The sequence below is a fragment of the Nicotiana tabacum genome, chromosome 2, assembly GCF_000715075.1.
Source record: "Nicotiana tabacum cultivar K326 chromosome 2, ASM71507v2, whole genome shotgun sequence".
Taxonomy (NCBI): Eukaryota; Viridiplantae; Streptophyta; class Magnoliopsida; order Solanales; family Solanaceae; genus Nicotiana; species Nicotiana tabacum.
The window spans coordinates 105,395,241-105,416,097 of NC_134081.1; the positions used below are offsets into that span (position 1 = coordinate 105,395,241).

The window sequence follows — 20,857 nt, forward strand, 5'->3', positions numbered from 1 at the left end:
GGCCTTTAAAATCTCAACATAATCAAACAAGTTGTCTTGGTCAAGTTCAAATAGAAAGGAAACGTCAACCGATCTATCTTAAGTAAGAATTAGTACATTCATCTAATTTTATTAAGACGGAATTTACCTATTCAAAAACTACGTTAAAAAAATATAATCACCACATTTAATTGATAAAAATACTTAAAGATGTTTGAAGTTCATAGTCGAAAGAAAAGAAAAGACAATTGTGCATATACATTGTATTACTAAACTAATACACACTTTACTGCACCTGTAGCGACTGAGTACATAAAAATACCAAAATGAATATTTGAGAAGCTTTGCACTAATTAAAACTGTTGTTTTTGCTGTTAGATTATTTTGTCATGTCTCAGCAAAGTATACCCAAGTCAGTTATTGAAGGTCTTGTGCTAAAATATTGTAGCATTGACATACTGGCTTAGCTCAAAGCAAAATGCTTTCTTTCAATAAATTATCAGTAAAATGCTGGAGAAAAACACCATCTGATAGATTAATGGCTGTGATCGAGTTAATTTCATTAAGGACATACATCTGCCGAAGATCCAAAACTGAATGCATAACCTTCTATACGAGGCAAACTGATCCCAATACAATGAGGGACCATATACCGATGAGGATACATCTATACAACATTTGAAGACCATTATGTGCAACAATAATGACAAGAGAGAACGAATCTGCAAGTGCTTTCATAATGTAGCACTTCAACTCTGGAGAAAAAAAGCCCCAGATCAACTTTGCTGAAGCAAATACTTAAACTTCCTCGGAGCAGAAGAATGATGTAATGAAGAGCTAAACAACTCCAGATTTTTGAAGGCAGAGGTGCGCATCAAGTCTTCAAAGCAATTATTTTCTGTTCTTGTTTTTCTGACTAATCCTTAGTAACCCATCTTCGGCCACGAACTTGGATACCACCAAAGCTCTGATCACTGCTACTTTCTCCACCACTTTCTGCACTGGTATATCCAGATTTCCGGGAGCGGTGCTTCTTTTTCCTGGAAGTTCCACTGTCACTAATGCTTCCATGTAAAAGGGGATCATCTATCCCACGTATGACTCTCCGTGCTGGAGACGATGTTGCAATGCAACTGTCATCCTTCGTTCGCTTCTCTTTCTCATGCTTCTTTATGTTCTGAGAGATCTTATGCAATTTTTGAATTCCTTTCTCTACAGGCTCCACTGCTTGGGTTACCGTGAATTTCAAATCATTCACTATCTGGTAGAAAGTATTTGTTAACAAGGGAATCAACGATAAGAGGGAGATAGAAGAAATAAGAATGCCAATCGTTTCAGATTGATATTTTACTTTTCACAAGATAGTAGGTAAAGATCAACACCATATATATTAAAGTTGGATATAGGATCCTTTCTATCCAACCTACTTTATTAAAGCCTGTTTCATTCCAATACTAAATGAATTATGGTTTAAAGCAAATTTGAAGTTATCTAAAAGTAGAGGTTCTTTGGATCTCGCACTTATCTCAACACTGACATACAAGTCTATAACCAAACTAAAGAACTCTTGATGAACATCGAACCTAATTTCTTGATTCCATGAGATTGTATGTCATTTGAGACAACTACTCTCCAAAATCATTAGATCTACCTCTTTCCCTCTTTACTGTTCTCCTCTATTATATTATAGCACATATGAACTGTACATTTGGAGTCTACATCGGAGGTAGTGTCAAACCATCTCAGGAGACCAGCAATTCTATCCTCTATGTCTTGAACCCTCTATTAGATGTGAATTTATTTTGTCCAATCCTATATGACCTTAAAAGCTCATCTTATTGGTATGGCCTTTAGGGGCCTAACATGCTCTGACATATCGCATTCACTTTATTACTGTGAGAAGGCACGGGAGAAAATATGTTATTGATATTGGATGATAAATACAATACAAGAGGTCCCTATTTATAGCTATACAGTACAAGGAGATATTACTCCTCTTCCAATGTGGGACAAGACTACACTATACATATCTATAAACTAACACTCCCCCTCAAGCCGGTGCATACACATCATATGTACCGAGCTTGTTACACATGTAACTAATACGAGAACCAATAAGAGACTTAGTGAAAATATCTGCTAGTTGATCATTCGACTTTACAAACTTTGTAACAATATCTCCTGAAAGTATTTTTTCTCTGACAAAGTGACAGTCGATCTCAATGTGTTTAGTCCTATCATAGAACACCGGATTTGACGCAATATGAAGAGCAGCTTAGTTATCACACACTAGTTCCATCTTGCTGATTTCTCCGAACTTTAACTCCTTGAGCAACTGCTTGATTCAAACTAACTCACACGTCGCCATAGCCATGGCCCGATATTCGGCTTCGGCGCTAGATCGAGCAACTACATTCTGTTTCTTGCTCTTCCACGAGACCAAATTACCTCCTACTAGAACACAATATCCAGACGTAGAACGTCTATCAAAAGGTGATCCTGCCCAATCAGCATCTGTGTACCCAACAATCTGCTCGTGGCCTCGATCCTCGAATAGTAATCCTTTGCCTGGAGCTGACTTTATATACCGAAGAATGCGAACAACTGCATCCCAGTGATTATCACAGGGAGAATCCATAAACTGACTTACAACACTCACCGGAAAAGAAATGTCAGGTCTAGTCACTGTGAGGTAATTCAATTTGCCAACCAACCTCCTATATCTCGTAGGGTCTCTAAGAGGCTCCCCATGTCCAGGCAGAAGCTTAGCATTCGGATCCATAGGAGAGTCAATAGGTCTACAACCCATCATTCCAGTCTCCTCAAGAATGTCTAAGGCATACTTTCACTGTGAAATAACAATACCTGAGCTAGACTGAGCGACCTCAATACCTAGAAAATACTTCAATCTGTCCAGATCTTTAGTCTAGAAGTGTTGAAAGAGATGTTCCTTCAGATTAGTAATACCATCCTGATCATTACCAGTAATAACAATATCATCAACATAAACCACTAGATAAATACACAGATTAGGAGCAGAATGCCGATAAAACACAGAGTGATCAGCCTCACTACGAGTCATGCCGAACTCCTGAATAATTGTGCTGAACTTACCAAATCAAGCTCGAGGGGACTGTTTCAAACCATATAGTGACTTACGCAATCTGCACACAACCATTAAACTCCCCCTAAGCAACAAAACCAGGTGGTTGCTCCATATAAACTTTTTCCTCAAGATCACCGTGGAGAAAAGCATTCTTAATATCTAACTGATAAAGAGGACAATGACGTACAGCAGCCATGGACAAAAAGAGACGAACAGATGCTACTTTAGCCACGGGAGAGAAAGTATCACTATAATCAAGCCCAAAAATCTGAGTATATCCTTTTGCAACAAGACGAGCCTTAAGCCTATCAATCTGGCCATCCGGGCCGACTTTGACTGCATAAACCCAACGACAACCAACAATAGACTTACCTGCAGGAAGAGAAACAAGCTCCCAAGTGTCACTCGCATGTAAAGCAGACATCTCGTCAATCATAGCATGTCGTCATCCTGGATGAGATAATGCCTCACCTGTAGACTTAGGGATAGAAACAGTGGACAAAGAAGATATAAAAGTATAATGTGGTGACGACAGACGATGATAACTTAAACTGACATAGTGGGAATTAGGATTAAGTGTGGATCGTACAGCTTTGCGGAGTGCAATTGGTTGACTAAGAGGAGACAAGTCCGCAGTAGGTGCAAAATCTGATGCGGGGCGTGAATCACCTGGGCCTGATGCTGGATGTGGACGACGATGATAAGCCAAGAGTGGTGGAGCTGCAGAAGGTTGAACTGGATTATGTGGAGGAACTGGAGCTATAGGTGGTGGAGCTACAACCGGAGTTGTAGGTGGTGGAACTGGAGCTATAGGTGGTGGAGCTACAACCGGAGTTGTAGGTGGTGGAACTGGAGCTATAGGTGGTAGAGCTACAACTGGAGCTATAGGTGGTGGAGCTACAACTGAAGCTGTAGGTGGTGGAGCTGGAGTGACTGAATCTCCAAAAGATGAAACTGGTAGTACCTCAGAAATATGTAAGTGATGACCTGAACCTGTGAAGTATGATTGGGTTTCAAAGAAGGTAACATCAGCAGACATAAGGTACCGTTGGAGGTCAGGAGAGTAGCATCGATACCCCTTTTGTGTTCTCGAGAAACCCAGAAATACGCACTTAAGAGCACGAGGAGCTAACTTATCTGTTCCCGGAGTAAGGTTATGGACAAAACAAGTGCTTCCAAAGATACGGGGTGGAAGAGAGAACAAAGGTAAGTGGGGAAACATGACAGAGAATGGAACTTGGTTCTGGATAGCTGAAGATGGCATACGATTAATAAGATAGCAAGATGTAAGAATGGCATCCCCCAAAAACGCAACGGAGCATGAGATTGTATGAGTAGGGTACGAGCAGTTTCAATAAGATGTCTATTCTTTCTTTCAGCTACCCCATTTTGTTGAGATGTGTACGGACAAGATGTTTGATGAATAATCCCATGAGATTTCATAAACTGCTGAAATGGGGAAGACAAATACTCTCGGACATTATCACTACGAAATGTGCGAATAGAAACCCCAAATTGATTTTGAATTTCAGCGTGGAAGGTCTGGAAAATAGAAAACAGCTCAGATCGATTTTTTATCAAAAATATCCAAGTACAACTGGAATAATCATCAATGAAATTGACAAAGTAGCGGAATCCTAAGGTGGAACTGACCCGACTAGGACCCCCAAACATCTGAATGGACTAAAGTAAAAGGTGACTCTGCTCGATTATCAAGACGCCGAGGGAAATAGGAACGGGTATGCTTACCGAGCTGACATGACTCACACTCTAGAGCTGACAAGTGAGATAAACCAGATACCATTTTCTGAAGTTTTGACAAACTGGGATGTCCCAACCGTTTATGTAATAAATCTGGTGAATCAGTAACAGGACAAGTTGTAGAAGGAAGACAAGATGTGAGTCCATGTGATTTAGCAAGGATAAGGTAATAAAGTCCGTTTGATTCACGCCCGGTACCAATGATCCGCCCCGTACTGCGTTCCTGTATAAAAACATGGTCATCAAGAACTAAAACAGCACATTTAAGTGATTTGGCTAAGCGACTAACAGTTATGAGATTAAAAGGACTATTGGAAATATAAAGGACTGAATCTAAAGGTAAGGAAGGAAGCGGGCTTGCTTGACCTATTGCAGTTGCCATGGTTTGAGACCCATTGGCCATTGTGACTTCTGGAAGAGATTGAGATTACGAAATAGTAGTGAAAAGAGATTTGTTACCAGAAATATGATCTGATGCACCTGAATCAATGACCCAAGACTCAGAGGATGAAGATTGGGAGAAACAAGTCACGTTATTACCTGTTTGAACAACAGAAGCTATCTCAGAAGATGTCTGCTTACATGCTTTATACTGAAAGAACTCAATATACTCTGCTAAAGAAACCATCCGACTATTCAAAGCATCGGTTCCCATGTCGCTACAATTAGTAGTAGTAGGGTTAACTTGAAATAGTGAAAATAAGTAACTCCTGTGAAAAAACTGAAGAAATAGCTTGAAAAACACTGTTTACAGCAGGAAAACAGAACATTGCTCTGTGCCAGAAACACTGTTCACGCCGGAAATACTGTAGCTCGTCGGAAAATTCCAAAGTTGTCGGAATTTGTTCTAACCAGGATGGATAGACTTGGAATTACTTTACGAGCAAGCTGTCCTGAAGAAATATTTTCAAAAAATGGCCAGAAAGGTCACTGTTCACACCGGAAAAATATAAAAGTGGCCGGAATTTGATTTGAATTAGATGGGTAGGCTCGGAATTTTGAGGAGAACATACTGTCCTGAAGAAGCTTCGCGAAAAAATGGCCGGAAAGTGGCCGGAACCCTCGCCGGAAAAGTTGTTGCCGGCGTGTGGAGGAGCGTGGCGGCTTTTCTGCCGGATAAAATTTCAGGGGTTGGTAGTCGGAGGGTGATCTACCTTGTGGTGGTGTTGGTTTTAGCACAACACCTACAGAAAGTGACTTTCACTTAGACAAGCCTTAGATCACCGGAAAAATTATACGATGACTAAGTTCTTTCTTCCCGGTTAACGCTGGAAAGACGCACAGCGATCTTTTCTCACTAATGCTCTGATACTATGTGAGAAGGCACGGGAGAAAATATGTTATTGATATTGGATGATAAATACAATACAAGAGGTCCCTATTTATAGCTATACACTACAAGGAGATATTACTCATCTTCCAATGTGGGACAAGACTACACTATACATATCAATAAACTAACAATTACATATATTCTTATATGCATAACGTTCATGCAGCACTTCTCCATTTCAATTATCCTAAGTACTACATCTTTATCTATCAATTCTCTCTGGAAGACTCAGCTTAAATATCTTGCTTGGCTACATTAGGTAAAATAATCTCGTCTAATCTCACTTCATCTCCATTCTTAGGTGCTAGATTTTTTACTTCATATACTTTTTTTTTTTTAAAGTAGAAGTGTCGGACAATGAGCAAACTGTGCTCTAGAGGAGAACCAAACCTGCGAGCTTCAAGTAGTTTTGATATACTGCAGTCTGCATATACTGTGTTACTTCTATTATCTTAAAACACCTTACTTTCTAGTTCATATAGTTCTTCTCCATAATTCGAACTTCTAGCCGAATTTTTCACGAGTTCTATCAATAACACTATCATTTTTAATTATACTGCACCATGGAACCTCATGTATTCCTATTGATTATCTCATCCACAACTAGGGTAAAGAAGTGTAGATAGGGGTGATCATTCGCAGTTAGGTTAGGATTAAGAATACTTCGATTTAATTTTAAGCTTCCGGATTTAAGAAATTACAATTCAAATCAAACAAGCTCAGTTTGTTTCGGTTTTTTAGAGTTTGATTTCGGATTAATCGGTTTGGTTATTTGGATTTTAGTTTAAGACTAAGTTGGGCTGCTTCTTACCCGGAAAAAAAAAAATCCAAATAAAGTACTCATGTAAAAATTGCCTTAACAATTCCTATCTACTTCAGTCACTACTCAGCTTCAGCTATAGATTTGAGGCTTTCAGCAAAAGAGCAAAAAGCGGCAATAGTGGTGAGAGAAAAAATAAGGAGAAGTGAACTTAGATGTTTTTTCCTTTTTCCATTAAGGTAAATGATAACTAAAAATTCTCGAAAAATCCAAATAAAAAGGAACAGAAATAATAATAATAATAATAATAATAATAATAATAATAATAATAATAATAATAATAATAATAATAATAATAATAATAATAACAACAATAAAAATAATAATATAATTCCATGTAGATAAGCATGCCCGAACACTATTCTTAGCTTCATAAATTAAACTAACAGTTGTCACCATCACCAACGAGCCAGTCAGTGAACTGGTTAATTAAAGAAAATGAGCAATCACTTAGTAATCACAGCGACTGGCCGCCCATTATTCGGATCCACTGAGAAAACCATATCAGCACTATCATGATTCTGTTATCACTTAGACCAGAAAATAAAATCTAAACTTGCCCAACCCTGGCAACTGTGTGACCAGCTATGGTCCATTGGTACATCCCTAAGACCGGTATCATTTCATCAGTCTATCCTAGTGTCAAGAATAGATTCTACCACTTCTCCACAAGCCAAGAAGAAGGATAATGAGATAACTCAGACACTAAGCAAAATACATCATCCAATCCCACCCCAAGAACAATGTGATGAAAGTGTTGGATAAACTAGGAAACTCAACAATTTCCCTACATTTTAGAAAATTGTAGCATTGGCAAGATTCACATAGTTGAGCTGAATACAGTACTATAGATTCAGTATTCCCTTTTGTTCATTCCTTGTCCCCCGTTCTTATTTTGGACTATATATTCTTATCTTGACCACAGTGAATGACAGAGTTCATGGATGCTGAAAAGAAATAGGAACTTAGAGTTCAATCACAGGTATGATTGCCAGGACCCCTCCTGCACTTGTCATTAATCAAAACGGGAAGACTTGATTTTGGATGGTGAGGATATCTTAGAAAGTTGAGTTATCCTGAAAAAGGCAAATAAGCTCTTTGCTTTCAAATAACATATCGGTAATATCAAGAACGACATAAGCTAATTCAACCTATCGTGGTGTATTCCCTGGTATTAAAGAACAGAAAAGGTAAGGTGCAGAAAATGCAATAGGATCAATTCCTTGGAATGTCCATTTCTTTTATCCTTAACTCTCTCTCTCATGACAATTAGGAGTATCAGCACCCGGATAAGACTTCAGTTGCTGAGAAGATTATTGAGATCTCATCATTTGTAATACATAGTTGTGAGGTTTTGACTCAGTTGTACGGAGATTCAAAAGATATAAGATAGCTCAAATCTTTAGCAAAGAGAAAGAGGCACTTACATATTCTCCACCTCCAATAAAGACATCCTTAACGCTTTCTCTAATTGTCATTCTGCTCTTAGTATCAATGTCAGGTTGAGGAAGGCGTAATTTGGTCGGACGCTCACTGTCTCTAACTTCCTCAGGATCTACTGGCAAGTCAGCAGACACATAATCCCCAAGAACAGCAACAGCCCCAGTATAGCGTTCTCCCATCAGCTCGTACGGTTTTGCTGGGAAGACATAAAGATGAACTGCAGAAGCAACACCCATCTGTACTGGATGAATAAACAGAGCTGTTAAAAAACTGTCGAAGTAAATCAAGCATCACTAGATCACCGATAAAAACTTAAAGCATAACATGCATCCATAATAAAATTCTAAAAATCATAAAAGCAAATATTCAGTACACTATGAGTAATATATGCACGGCCAATTTCAGAACAATTACCTCGATGCATATGATGAAATCTTGAATACTGGATTTAAATTGCAAAGCTTCAGCTATTGGACTTCGAAACAAACCAAGGCTACAGAGAAGAGCTATAGCCACGCCTTGCCACCAAGTTAAGAAGACAATTGACTTGAACGTCAAAAACTTGTACAGCGGTTTGATGTGAGCTAATTCATTCTTTGTAATGGCATAAAATTGTACTAAACAATACAGCGCCCATGATTGACTGAAATTTAAAACCACTGCCACATATGGATACCTAAAAAAGCAGAATTGAAGCAAGAGATAGTATTAATTACATGTAGATCAGCCCAATAAGTCATAGCACAGTACTGAAAAATCTTCCAGATTACAATAGCTTGTAGGACTATCTACCACATGAATGCTATGGAAATTTTATGGCATGAAACTTGGTGTTAATAAAGGACGATATTTGCCTACTTTAGAGAAATGTACTTGGAACTTGCAACTATCGAGGCATGTCCAGTCATTATCCATAAACTAATAAGAGGCCTTTTTTTTTAAAGGTACTGATTGTATTAATAAAGAAGCGTAACAAGAGTGCTAGATCTGTACAAGAATAATAAGAGGTCTTTCTTACCCACAATTCCACTTGAAGTCTCCTTCACAATACACATCAAAAGCTTCAAGAATCACTGCTGAAATAGCGGTTAATGCTTTTATGATCATCTACAAAGAAAATTGTCTATCACGTTAATCACAAGGAAAAGATGATCACAGCTTTTTATTATATAAGATCTAAGTCAGGTAGCATGCTCACATATTGGACAATTCCAAATTTGATAACTTGGTAGACCCACTGACCAAGCTTCCATGGCTTTAAAAAGTAATTCATAGGAAAAAGATGCTTGACAACCCCCTTCTCAGAGCCATGATCTAGTAGTGGCATCTTTGGAGCTGCACGCCCTTCCCTCTCCATAAATAGTATAGCCCTCTCCTCCCCACCTAAGTCACAAAATTTAAAAGAAGGAAAAAAGCAACTTTTTAGTAATGTTCTAAAAACATACTTGTAGAATCAAACTTTCAACACAGGTTTAATCATGGTAGTCTTCAGTCAGCATTTTCAAAAATACAAGAGAACCTAGAAAGTTCATCAGCCAAGAAGACATGCCAACCCTTTATATCAAAGGGCCATGTGTTAACATGTAAGAGAGTAAAAATCAAATGATTCATTGACCTCAGTGACTCTTTGAGCTCTTATCAAAGAAGAATAGAAGAGAAAAGTACACTATCCAATGTCCTCAACTTTCTAGAAAAAGGAAATCACATATTTTTCTTTAGGCTGTAACGTATGAATTACTGTCCTGAATTTACACATTAAGGGACCATTTGGTTGGCTGCTATAGTAAAGATACATAAGTAATACAGTGTTTGGTTGGTCGCATAAGAAAAGATAATCTCAGCATAATTATTGCGACATTTTGTTGGCCGCATAAGTAAAAATGATCTCCGCATAACTAAATGCAGTGTTTGGTTAGTGGTATAAAATGTAATACATTCATAACTTCTTTTTTCTTTTCTTTTTTTAAACAACCGTGGTGTTCGGGCCAACTTCTGCTACCTCAATTATTCTGTCGTGTACCTACTATCTTCCACCAGCACATATACTAGGCAACTCTGCTCACCAAGGCTTAGGCAAATGGAAAGAAATCATCTACTATTTTTTGTCTCTGCTGGAAATTTGAACCCTTGACTCCAAGGTTTGTACCCACATCATTGACCATAAGGACACAACCTTGGGTGCTACAAACATACTTATAAGGGAATCTTCATATTATTTTGGGAACAAAATGTGGAACAAGATATAAGTATTAGCAATATGTGGATAAGAGTATCTACAGATAATAAAAATGTCCTTAAAGTGGGTAATCCCTGCATACACATGCCATGTATTATTTTTCACTACACACTGATCCTTATTATTACCCACTACATAGCAACTCCTACATTGTTATTAACAACATAAAAAGCATTGCATTATTGTCTAGACATAACTAGTATACGAACCAAACGACCCCTAAATAAAAGTTAGCAAGATCAAGTTTAAGACAAAAAACTTAACCATACCTAAGCATGCAACAAGATACCTCCCAAAGCAGTACATAGCAAAGGATTCATAGCAATCCCGCAGTATCCCAATGTGAACACTAACTGCTGGATGTACCAATGACACAAACTGTGAAAAATAAACGTAGAATTAGAAAATTGACAAAGTATAATCTAACAGAGTTCAATGACAACCAACTTGAGATTGACCGGATACTTGGAGCTGATATTCAATAAAATATATGCCTTTAGGCAATTACATCAATAACTCAGTCAATGTAACGAATTCAACTTTGTGAGAGAAGTATATTGTATAAATTTCATAACTTACAATATCTATAGTAGCATGCAATGTTAAATGTATGTCTCATTTATTCAATTCAATTGACTGCAGTCAAAAGCAAAACATATTTGCTAATGAATGTTGTTAGTTTATATATAAAGAGATGGAAGGGACCATGTAAAAGAACATGTCACCCCCGCTAAAACTCGAACATTTTCTGGAAAACTCACTTTAGATCAACTTTATAAGTGCTCGCTATCTGTAGGTTATCAATTTATTTATGACCAACATGGATATCTTTACACCGTATATATTCCTTTTCTCCTCTATCCCTAGTAAAGTTTTGACTTTTCAAATATCTAGGAAAATAATAATATTGGAAAATAGGATTTATCTTTCTTTGCCCTTACTTTTCTTTTGTTTTGGTGCTTTAATGTAATTCTCTTCAGTCAAACTAGTTTAAAAATAAAAAGATATATCCCACTTGTTTTGGCTTCAGAAGTATACGCATTATAAATATGTAAGAGAACAGCAGAAAGACGCAGTTGAACATGTAGGTTGTACATAAAAAAGAGAAAATGTGCTCAGAAATCCTTGGTAGATCACAGTTAAAACTTAACCGATGACACCATACAACAACTACAAACCCAGTGGGATCCCACAAGTGGAACCCGGAGAGGATAAAGTATACGCAGACCTTACTTCTACCTTACGAAGGTGGAGAGACTGTTTCCGGTAGACCCTCGGCTCAAGAATAGTGAAAAAGAAGCAATAAACAAATAATAGCAATGATAGGTAATAGGCAACGGAAGCAAATGGCGAAGCATGTAAGCAAGAAAAGATAAATTAAAAGACGAAGCCTTCTTCCCCTCAATGAACAACAAAAAAAGACTAGACTTGAGAAGCTATAACAAAAAATAAATTCCACTAGTAAAGAACATGGGATAGCACAACTTAAGCTGACACGTGAATGTTACTCTCTTTCTGCACTTCATTAGCAACTCTTTTAGCAATCTTTCTTTTTTTCCATTCAACAATCAAGACCTACCATATGTTCTCTATTTCTCAGATCGTTTACTCTCCAAGGGCTTTACAAAACTAGTTAAGTCAGAAGTGTGGAGAAGCGGAAGAACTCATAGAACCTTCACCACAAAAAAAAGGGAGTGATCATGTCCAACTTACGCAAAAAAATCAAAACTTTATCTACACCCAAATTGATATAAACCACTATAGCTAACAAAGAATATATATTTTTAACTTACCGATTCAACTGCATAACAAGGCACCATCAAAATCACACCAATCAAAAACTTTTGTTCCTGCCAACACAAAATGAAAACACTATCTTATTAGAAAAACCGAAAATGATAAAAACAAACAGAATTAAGAGAAATAATTGTACCTCAGGGTTTTTGTAAGCAGAGAGATGTTCAAATAGGAGGTACATAGAAAGTGTGAGAGAAACAACAACGAAAACTCCAGCAAGTAGTGTTGCCCATACAGGAGGTGAGTAATTACTGAAAAGGCCATGAATGACCTGATTCAAATGCTCCGATGATGATGATATTGATATTATCCCTTGCATCAGCTACGATTTTTAGGGTTCCGATGATCGGAGCTCATATGATTTTTTTTCTCCGGTTGAATTTTGGTAAATGTTAAAATAAATATTTTCAAAAAAAATTGGAAGTTGAATTTTGAATGAATGATTGGTAGGATTCGTTGAAGCTCCTTCCTGATTATTTTTTATTTTTTTCTTTTTCTCAAAGTCGAGTTCTGTCGAAGCTTTTGTACTATTTATGATTTGGTCCCTTGAAGTTTTGGGTTTGTTTTTCTGTCGTCATTATAAGTGAACAGAAGCGGTCTTTTATTTGGAATTTCCGAGATTAGAAGGGCCCAACAGTAATTGAAAATGATAGAGGAAGGGTGTTCCAGAAAAATGAAAATATAGTCGAAAATTGAATCAAATCTATTTAAAAAATTTATATGAATTTGATTTGCTATTAAATAAGGAAAAATTATATCAAATCAACATATAAATATGCTTATCTTTTATATAAGAATTAAAATTTGAGACAACTTTTTCTTGACCTGCTAAAATCATCCTTTTGTTTGAAATGTAATATCTAGTATAACTATTATAGATGATTGAGTCTTATTTATTTAAGAAGTTGATTCTAATTTGTATTATAAACTTTTTATCAAGGTATTATTTAGCTATTTCAATCCTTGTTTTTTTATTTTTACAAGTCAATATTTATTGAGCTCTTATATTTTTTTCTATTTTGAATATTGCTTTATTGTAAACTCCTCCAATAAACAAAGCATATCAGATTTTAAAAATATAAAAGAAGTCTTACAAGACGATTGTTTTGTTTTATGAGAGATTGGATTTAATTTTGAAAAATTAACTTTGAGATTGTAAATTATTTTTTAAGTAATAGGTTTAAAAGTAATGTTAAAATTAAGACCTGCTCTGCATTTAAAAGTAACTTAAAGTTGTCTTTACTTTGAGTACTAATAAAATTTTATTTAAAAATAAATATAAATTAAATGAGAGCGACCAAATTGGGTGTCTCATAATTTTTTTTAAACCGATGATAAATGTTAAGTCATGGATTTAGTTCTCCTTGTATATAGGGAAACTTGTAGCTCATAACATAGGTCAATGAAATTGGAGAAAACCTAGGAGGCCATGGTTCAAAACTTCAAATTCCAGCAAAGACTATGCTATAGGTGATTTCTTTACCAAGTCACGTGCGGTGCATATGCGAGCGACAAAGCGCGGGTATACTAAAAAGAAACAAAGAAGCAGAGAAGCCAAAGGCAGATCTACAGCTACAAAATAAATTCTTTGATCTGCGGTTTTGTTTGGGAATAAGAATAATGGGAAAGGTGGAATCAAACGAAGACGCCTCAAATCAGAAGAAGAGGGTGAAGAGAAACCATGGATCCACTAAATTCTTTGTGTTTTTAGATTATGTATTCCTCTTTGTATTCTTTTGTTTCCTCTGCTACATTCTCTTCAAAATGGTCGGGATTTGATCTATCCAGGTAATTCTTGCAACCACTTTTTGATATATGTTTCAACTGTCTATTTCTTTAGCTTCCCATTTCGTTTTCCGTATTATTTGACTCAATTGTTGCATCTGAGCTTAAATATTTGTATTTGTGATAATTGTGAATGTTGGGATCCGAAAAATGGGAGATTTAAGATGCCTAAACCATTTAGAAGATAAAAGGCTCAAATTTTAAAACTGTTTACTCGGTTTCTTGGTGAAAAACTTTGTATAGAAACCTGAGATATATAGGACATATTGGTTACTATTAATTTGAGAAAGCGAGCTTAAATTGTGCCTCATGAACAGTGATGATTCATATACCCAGACCCTAAATTGCTTGGGATTGAGGCGTAGTTGTTTGATTTGAGATAGTGGATATCTCTCTCTTAAAGTATTTCACAAACTCTATGACGAATGGGTTTCAAGTCACCTGCATCAATTGGGAAGTTCATTTCATAGGGGTTTTTGAATGTGTTATTCCCGCCAATATTGCTGTATTTGTAAATAATAATTCTGCAAAATATAAGTTAACGTAATGAAACAGTAATTAATTCGAGCCCACTGAATTCACAGTGTTTCCTTAAGGAATTTAATCCCCTCCTAGTACCCAAGGTTATGGATTATTTCCTCCTAGGATAGAACGAATCACACACTGGTGTAGCGGTACTTCAAACCCCAGTGTTTCAGCGAACACAAAGTTCGGTAGCAAATCACACTTACAGTTGCTTTGTTTGAACTTAAAAACAATGCAGAACGAAGGAGTAGAAACTCAGAAAATCGTATGGAAATGCTGAGAGGAAGGAGTGCAATGTATAGCCAAATATGTTGAGCGATTTCAGGATTTCAGTTTGTGTGCTGTGTGTTGAGTGTTTTTCTTCAACAGTTGCTGCACATATATATAGCAGCCAGTGTTGAAGAAGACCAATCGTCCACCCTCCATGGTGGAGCAAGCATTAGCTTGTTTGTGGAGCAAGCACATTCATGTTTGTAAGAGCATTAGGCGGCTACCAAATGGTCAATACACGGATTGGAAAATATCCGTTACAAATGCGGATAATCTTACGTTAATATTTACTATTAACAAATAAATTTGGTCCAAAAAATTAATCAATCAATGACCAAATCCGAATCCGAAGCCGAAGCCGAAGCCGAGCCGAGCGAGCGACGACGACGACGGCGCGAGGCTTGCTTTCTTCTTAACTCTTTAAGAGTTACAAGAAGAGCAATTATATATATACCCACCAAAAATCTTTTCCTCTTCCAATATGGGACAATGTCTCATTGTCAAGAGGGGGAAACTTAAAATTTTACTCAAAATTTCATTTTCCCTCCATTTCCCATTCACCCTCATTTTAAGACTATTTCATCTTAAAAACAAAAAACTCAACAGAATGACCCCAAGTACTGTAAGCTAGTGAAGATATCTTTGATTAGCCGAGTGTTTGGTTAATTTGGAGTTTGTTTAGTGAATTGTACAATGGAGAAATTTGAGACATCGGCTGCAATTGGATTGGTCCCCAAAGCTAAACCATATCCTTGCCAACAGTTCCGGTGTTGAGAACAATTTTTGGCTCGGGTTCTTTTGAAGAAAGAAATTGTGGTTTGGAATAGTATCTCGATTGCTAATTTGAAAAAGAAAAATCTCTAGTTTATTGGTACTTTAATGATGACTGTTTAGCAGTCCGTGAATACAAAGGGCCTTATAGTAGGAGTAGTATCTTCTCTAATTTCGGTACGTGGCTTCTATATCTAATTTCGTCTTTTCTTGTGATGGTAAACATAGGAGGATCCAGCATTTAAGCTTGAAGCCATTTAATAAGATACGAGTTTGCTTTTCCAGCTATTGCATGTATTTTGGAAAACCAGTAGGAAGTACCTATATGTGTGTATATCGGTGCTGGAAACGGGCTCCTTTAGAGTTAGTTGAAAGAGAAAATCTGTTGCTAAGAAAATTAAAGTTTTCTAGGAAAAAGGGTAGATAAAGTAATGTTGTTGAGTGCATTGATCTAAGAGTGGAAAACTGGCTGGAACTTTTCATCCCAATCTGGATCGTTTGTACTATGAGCAGCCCTGTATTCTCTGAACTTAAGTTTGATGTCTTTTGTTCCTCAACCAATCTGGATCTTATTAGGTGATGTGCTATTTATGAGACCCATTGATTGCAAACTGAATTATGGACCTGGATGTTCTTGAGGTTGTTCATTAGTATAACACTGAAGCTTTTTGCCCAAGTTATCAGCTAGCTCATTTTCATAGTTATCGTTGTTGTTATTCAAAGCTCTAGTTAATCTTTCCAACTATTCTAATATGCGAAAAACTAAAGATAGATGTGCAGATTTTCATTGCTTTTAAGCTTGAAAATGAAACATCATAAGGGAAAAGGATAATGAAGAAGAAGAAGAAGACGACATTTGAGGATTGCTTTGCTATTTGAGGTTCTTATGTGCAAGCATGGCTCGCACATTCGTCTTGATACTTTGGCAACCGCAAAGATGTCCTTTCTTTGAGTTTTTCTTGAATCTCCAATTCCCAGAACACATGCTCTTAGAAAAGTTGGGACCCTATAAAAGTTGAAATACATGAAGTGTGCATGCTACCATTGAAGGATAAATGGGTGTCCATTAGTATCGTCTATCAAAATATTTATGTCGAATCACTAATGTATATAGAAAAACACGTGCATGAGAGCCTGCAATTATCCAATTTCCTGAACCATTCCTTTGATCATTACATTTGTCTTGATTTTCAGGTTTAATGATAAGCTATATCCAGATCAATAGAGTCCAAGTTCTTATGAAATGCAAAACTGCTGGTTTATTCCAGTTTAGAGATTCTTTCCTTCTTATTTTGGACACTGAGATATGGAGAGGAATGAAGTTGTTGCACTGGTGTTCTGTGTCAAATTCACCTATGCCACGCGAGTTACTTGTTTAATATACTTAAAATATATGACATTGAGTAGCTTTCTTGGTGTGCCTGATCACACAATTTACATGTTGATATGGCGCTGAAAATATTCGGATGCTCAATTGATAACTTCTAGGATCTCCTTCACTATTCCGAAATTATTTTTATTCTTTTTAACTTGGGCACAAGCGAAATATACCATATTGATGGGGACTCGAAATCATCATTTCAGTTTGATATTATTTCCAATAAGTATATCAGCCAAGGCAAAGGTTTAAATAATGATCTTTTGGTAAGTATGACTTATTTGTTCGACGTTGATAAAGCCTGCAGATGGCTTCTGTTAGTGTAAAAGTAGTTGGAAATTTGAATACTGTAGACTGTAGTTGCTTTCTCCTTTTCCTGTGTTGATATAAGAGAAGGGGACACGATTATCTCTAGTGCTTTAATAGAAGCATCGTCAGCTAAGTAGTGTCTAATATTTGAATTGACTGCATTTCCATGATTCCATCTCATCGTTATTGCTCTATAGGCTACACTATCACAAGTTTCAAATTAGGCTACTTTATCTTCTTAAATGCAATAAAGAATTTGGTTTCTCAAGTACTCATTCGGAGTTTTGTTTGTTGTCCTCCTAACCATTAACCAATGACCATAACATCTTTAGGGTTACCTACAAAATGCAGCATTAAAATGAGGTATGGTTCTGCTGTGTGTACTTTGTCAGTTCTTACAACTGTGGTCACTATCCCTTCTTCCTATAATTTTCTGAGCTAAGTCAGGCGCAAAATCCAGCCACCTAATTAAACAATTTCCGGCATTTCAATAGTGAGCATTGTGCACATACTACTCTCCACAAACCCTACTTGTGGAATTACACTAGGTTTTATTGTTGTTATTGTTGTTGCAGTGGTGACGTTCCAATTGCGACATAATTAGAGTGGTTTCTCTCATGGGCAAATAACCATTTGAGCATGAAAAATAAAAAATAAAAACACTGAGGATATTGAAAGATTTATTCAGTGAAGAATACATCTTATATATGGTGAGGGTAACTTGAACATTGAAAAAATTGTGAGATATTGACAGAGACATAAGATGGCATATATTCGTGTAGAAAAGTGGTTGGGAGGAGGTAATGTTTCAACTTGTGGTTGACATGACCTTATTCAAAGAGCATTATTTTCGGGACCATCAATGGTTAGTCTATTTTACACACTCGACTATACATCGAGTAGGCAAAACTAATGTAATATAGCCATATACCTCTCCTTATTTCCCCTTTTCTCCTGAGGCATTGAGTGGCTGTTTTTGTTTTTTTGGTTAAATTCCAGCATACTTCTAGTGAAATTTGAGTAATATATATCTCTCATTTTTGCATAGAACAGCTTTTCAGTGAACTTTGTCTCTTAATTACTCATGCCAATCATCCATCTAATTAAACTGTACTGGAACCAGATGAATGTTATCACTTAAAATTATTGTATTTGTAATCACCTTATAAGTGACGGTATAATTATTATTTTTATACATAGAACTAAACTCTTCCTCCTTAGGGTCTAAAATAATTGTGCCAGCCGCTGGGGCACTAAATGAGGAGTGATTCTAGTTCTGGAATTGTATTTTGTTGGATGCCTTACAATATTTAACTCTGTTCTTCCAACTGCAATAGTATTAAGTAATAATTTATGGTCATATAATTAAGACAGATAACAGTGACATTTATTGGAGAAACACTAGAAAGTCATACTCCTCTTAAACCTAACACCCAAGATTAGAGATAGATAACCAAACAATATTTCAAAAACACAACCCCCCCGACACTACATTTGCATACTTATTTCATGAACGATAAATGACGGAATCAAAACTAAAGAAACTCAATGACGAGATGGTGGTAGGGGGATGCTTCCACCACCTGGAATTTCAGTGCCAGTTCCTGGGTTGGGAATAATGAAACCAGTGCCAGTATTGGTACCAGTGATAGGATTGTAAGTGAAAGGGTTGAAATGAGAGCCTTTAGGAGGGACAACAACACGGCCAAATCCTGGAATTAGAACAGTGCCATCGTACTCTATGTAAGAGTCTGGTTGTTTTTTGTCACTGATTTTAGTGCTCTTGTAATTTGGGATGTCACGCCCCCCAAGTGCATGCCCTGAGAAAGAGAGTAAAATAATATTGAGGATAATTAAGATGAAGGAAAATATGGAATAGTGTCCATAGTTGGCCATTGTTGAGGAATTTTTAGGTAGATACAAGATTCAAAGATTTATCAACAAAACAATGAAAGTTTTTGGGAGGGAAACTGTTGCTTAATTGCTGATGGAGTAAGATTGTGAACAAGACCGTTTTATAGGAGAAGTATGTGGCAAAGCTGGGTGGATTTTTGGCGGTGCATTATTAGGCCAGAGATTCTTGTTTCAAGTGGTGCATGCATGCATAATATGAGTACTACTCCTGTAGGAGAATAATAAATATTATGTTTTGAATAAATAACTTTAAAACTATAATGAATTAAATGATAAAATCATAAGATTGAACACATCTAAGTTAAAATCCTGCAACCACCTCTTCGATCGAGAGAAGCCAATAGTCCCCGAAGCCCACAAATGTGCCTTAAAGTCCCAACTGCTTTTTCAGTCAGCAAATATTGCACCGTATCTGTTTGTTACCGTCATTTGTATATTTATTGCACGTTAATATATCTGTGAGATCTACTACCAATCTACCATGGAAATTTCGTGGCGTTCTTTATTCTTTTGTTTTAAGCAGGGCAGGCTGAAGTGCCACGCAGGTAAGACATATGCCTTAGGCCCCCAATTTTGAGGGACCCCAAATTTAAAAGGAATATGTTATATGTTAGTAATTTTTTTCTTAAAAAAATTGTGAAGTTAATGTGACTGTTGACGGATGGAAAAATCCTCCCGAGTAAAGTAAACATATCTTTATGATTTTCTTAAACTTGATATAACCTTCATTTTGCATTTCTTATATTCTGACAACTAAAGCATAATAATCACTCTAATATTGATGTCTTAGACTTATATTTCGAATTAAAAGAGTTTAGAAAAGTTGTACAAGTAGCAAATAATACTCTAATTGATATACTTAATTATATAAAAAACTTGATTCTTTTGCAAATGCCTAACAGTCGCCTCAACGGAAAGAAATTTTTCAAAATAAAAATAGATAAAATCTTATATAAGATCAATAACGTCTCAACAATGATTAAATCAGTTAGCTATATTATCGATTAAAAAATAATTACTAAAAAAATTGATTATAAAAATTTGGGCCTCTAATTTAAAGCTGACAGGCCAAAAGTATGTTGAGCCGACCCCGATGGTTTGGTCTATAGATTTAAAAATCTGATACAATTGGTTTAGTTTGGTAATTGCAAAATTCGAACCAACCCGATCTATGTACACCCCTACTTAACCTATCATATTCCAGTCTCGATTAATCACACAAGGGGCGAGCCCGGTTTTGACCGTATACAATTTTAATTATCAAATCTAATTTATTTTGTAATTTCTTGTCAGTATTTGCAAATTAAATGGAATTTGTTTCTGCCTCAACGTAGTTATTAGTTGCTCATTTTCACTGTTATTTTATGATTTATCTACTGTCGATTTCAGTTAAATTAAATTTGTTCTTCATTCGAGTTGAATTGTTTTTT

The 20,857-nt window shown here is 36.3% G+C and overlaps 2 protein-coding genes and 1 long non-coding RNA gene across 4 annotated transcripts; 1 reads left to right on the forward strand and 2 right to left on the reverse strand.

Annotated features, from left to right (window-relative positions):
• Window positions 1–490: 490 nt before the first annotated feature.
• Window positions 491–13,023, reverse strand: LOC107820718 (protein LAZ1). Of its 2 annotated transcripts, none has more exons than XM_075237201.1 (8): window positions 12,612–13,023; window positions 12,472–12,528; window positions 10,948–11,056; window positions 9,641–9,825; window positions 9,461–9,549; window positions 8,857–9,118; window positions 8,427–8,678; window positions 491–1,240 (listed from the first exon to the last, which is right to left on the reverse strand). In XM_075237201.1, the coding sequence occupies exons 1-8, from the start codon at window positions 12,792–12,794 to the stop codon at window positions 896–898; spliced, it is 1,482 nt and encodes a 493-aa protein (XP_075093302.1). In that variant the 5' UTR covers window positions 12,795–13,023; the 3' UTR covers window positions 491–895. The 2 variants fall into 2 exon arrangements, with proteins under 2 accessions (XP_075093302.1, XP_075093307.1); XM_075237206.1 differs by lacking the exon at window positions 491–1,240 and adding an exon at window positions 5,244–5,386.
• An 841-nt stretch (window positions 13,024–13,864) lies between these two features.
• LOC107820716 (uncharacterized) lies at window positions 13,865–17,392 on the forward strand. The gene is made up of 2 exons (XR_001655978.2): window positions 13,865–14,263; window positions 17,021–17,392. It is a non-coding gene; the product is annotated as an uncharacterized LOC107820716 (long non-coding RNA).
• A 1,666-nt stretch (window positions 17,393–19,058) lies between these two features.
• Window positions 19,059–19,409, reverse strand: LOC142167818 (putative cell wall protein). The gene has a single exon (XM_075227832.1). The coding sequence runs from the start codon at window positions 19,407–19,409 to the stop codon at window positions 19,059–19,061; it is 351 nt and encodes a 116-aa protein (XP_075083933.1).
• Window positions 19,410–20,857: the final 1,448 nt, after the last annotated feature.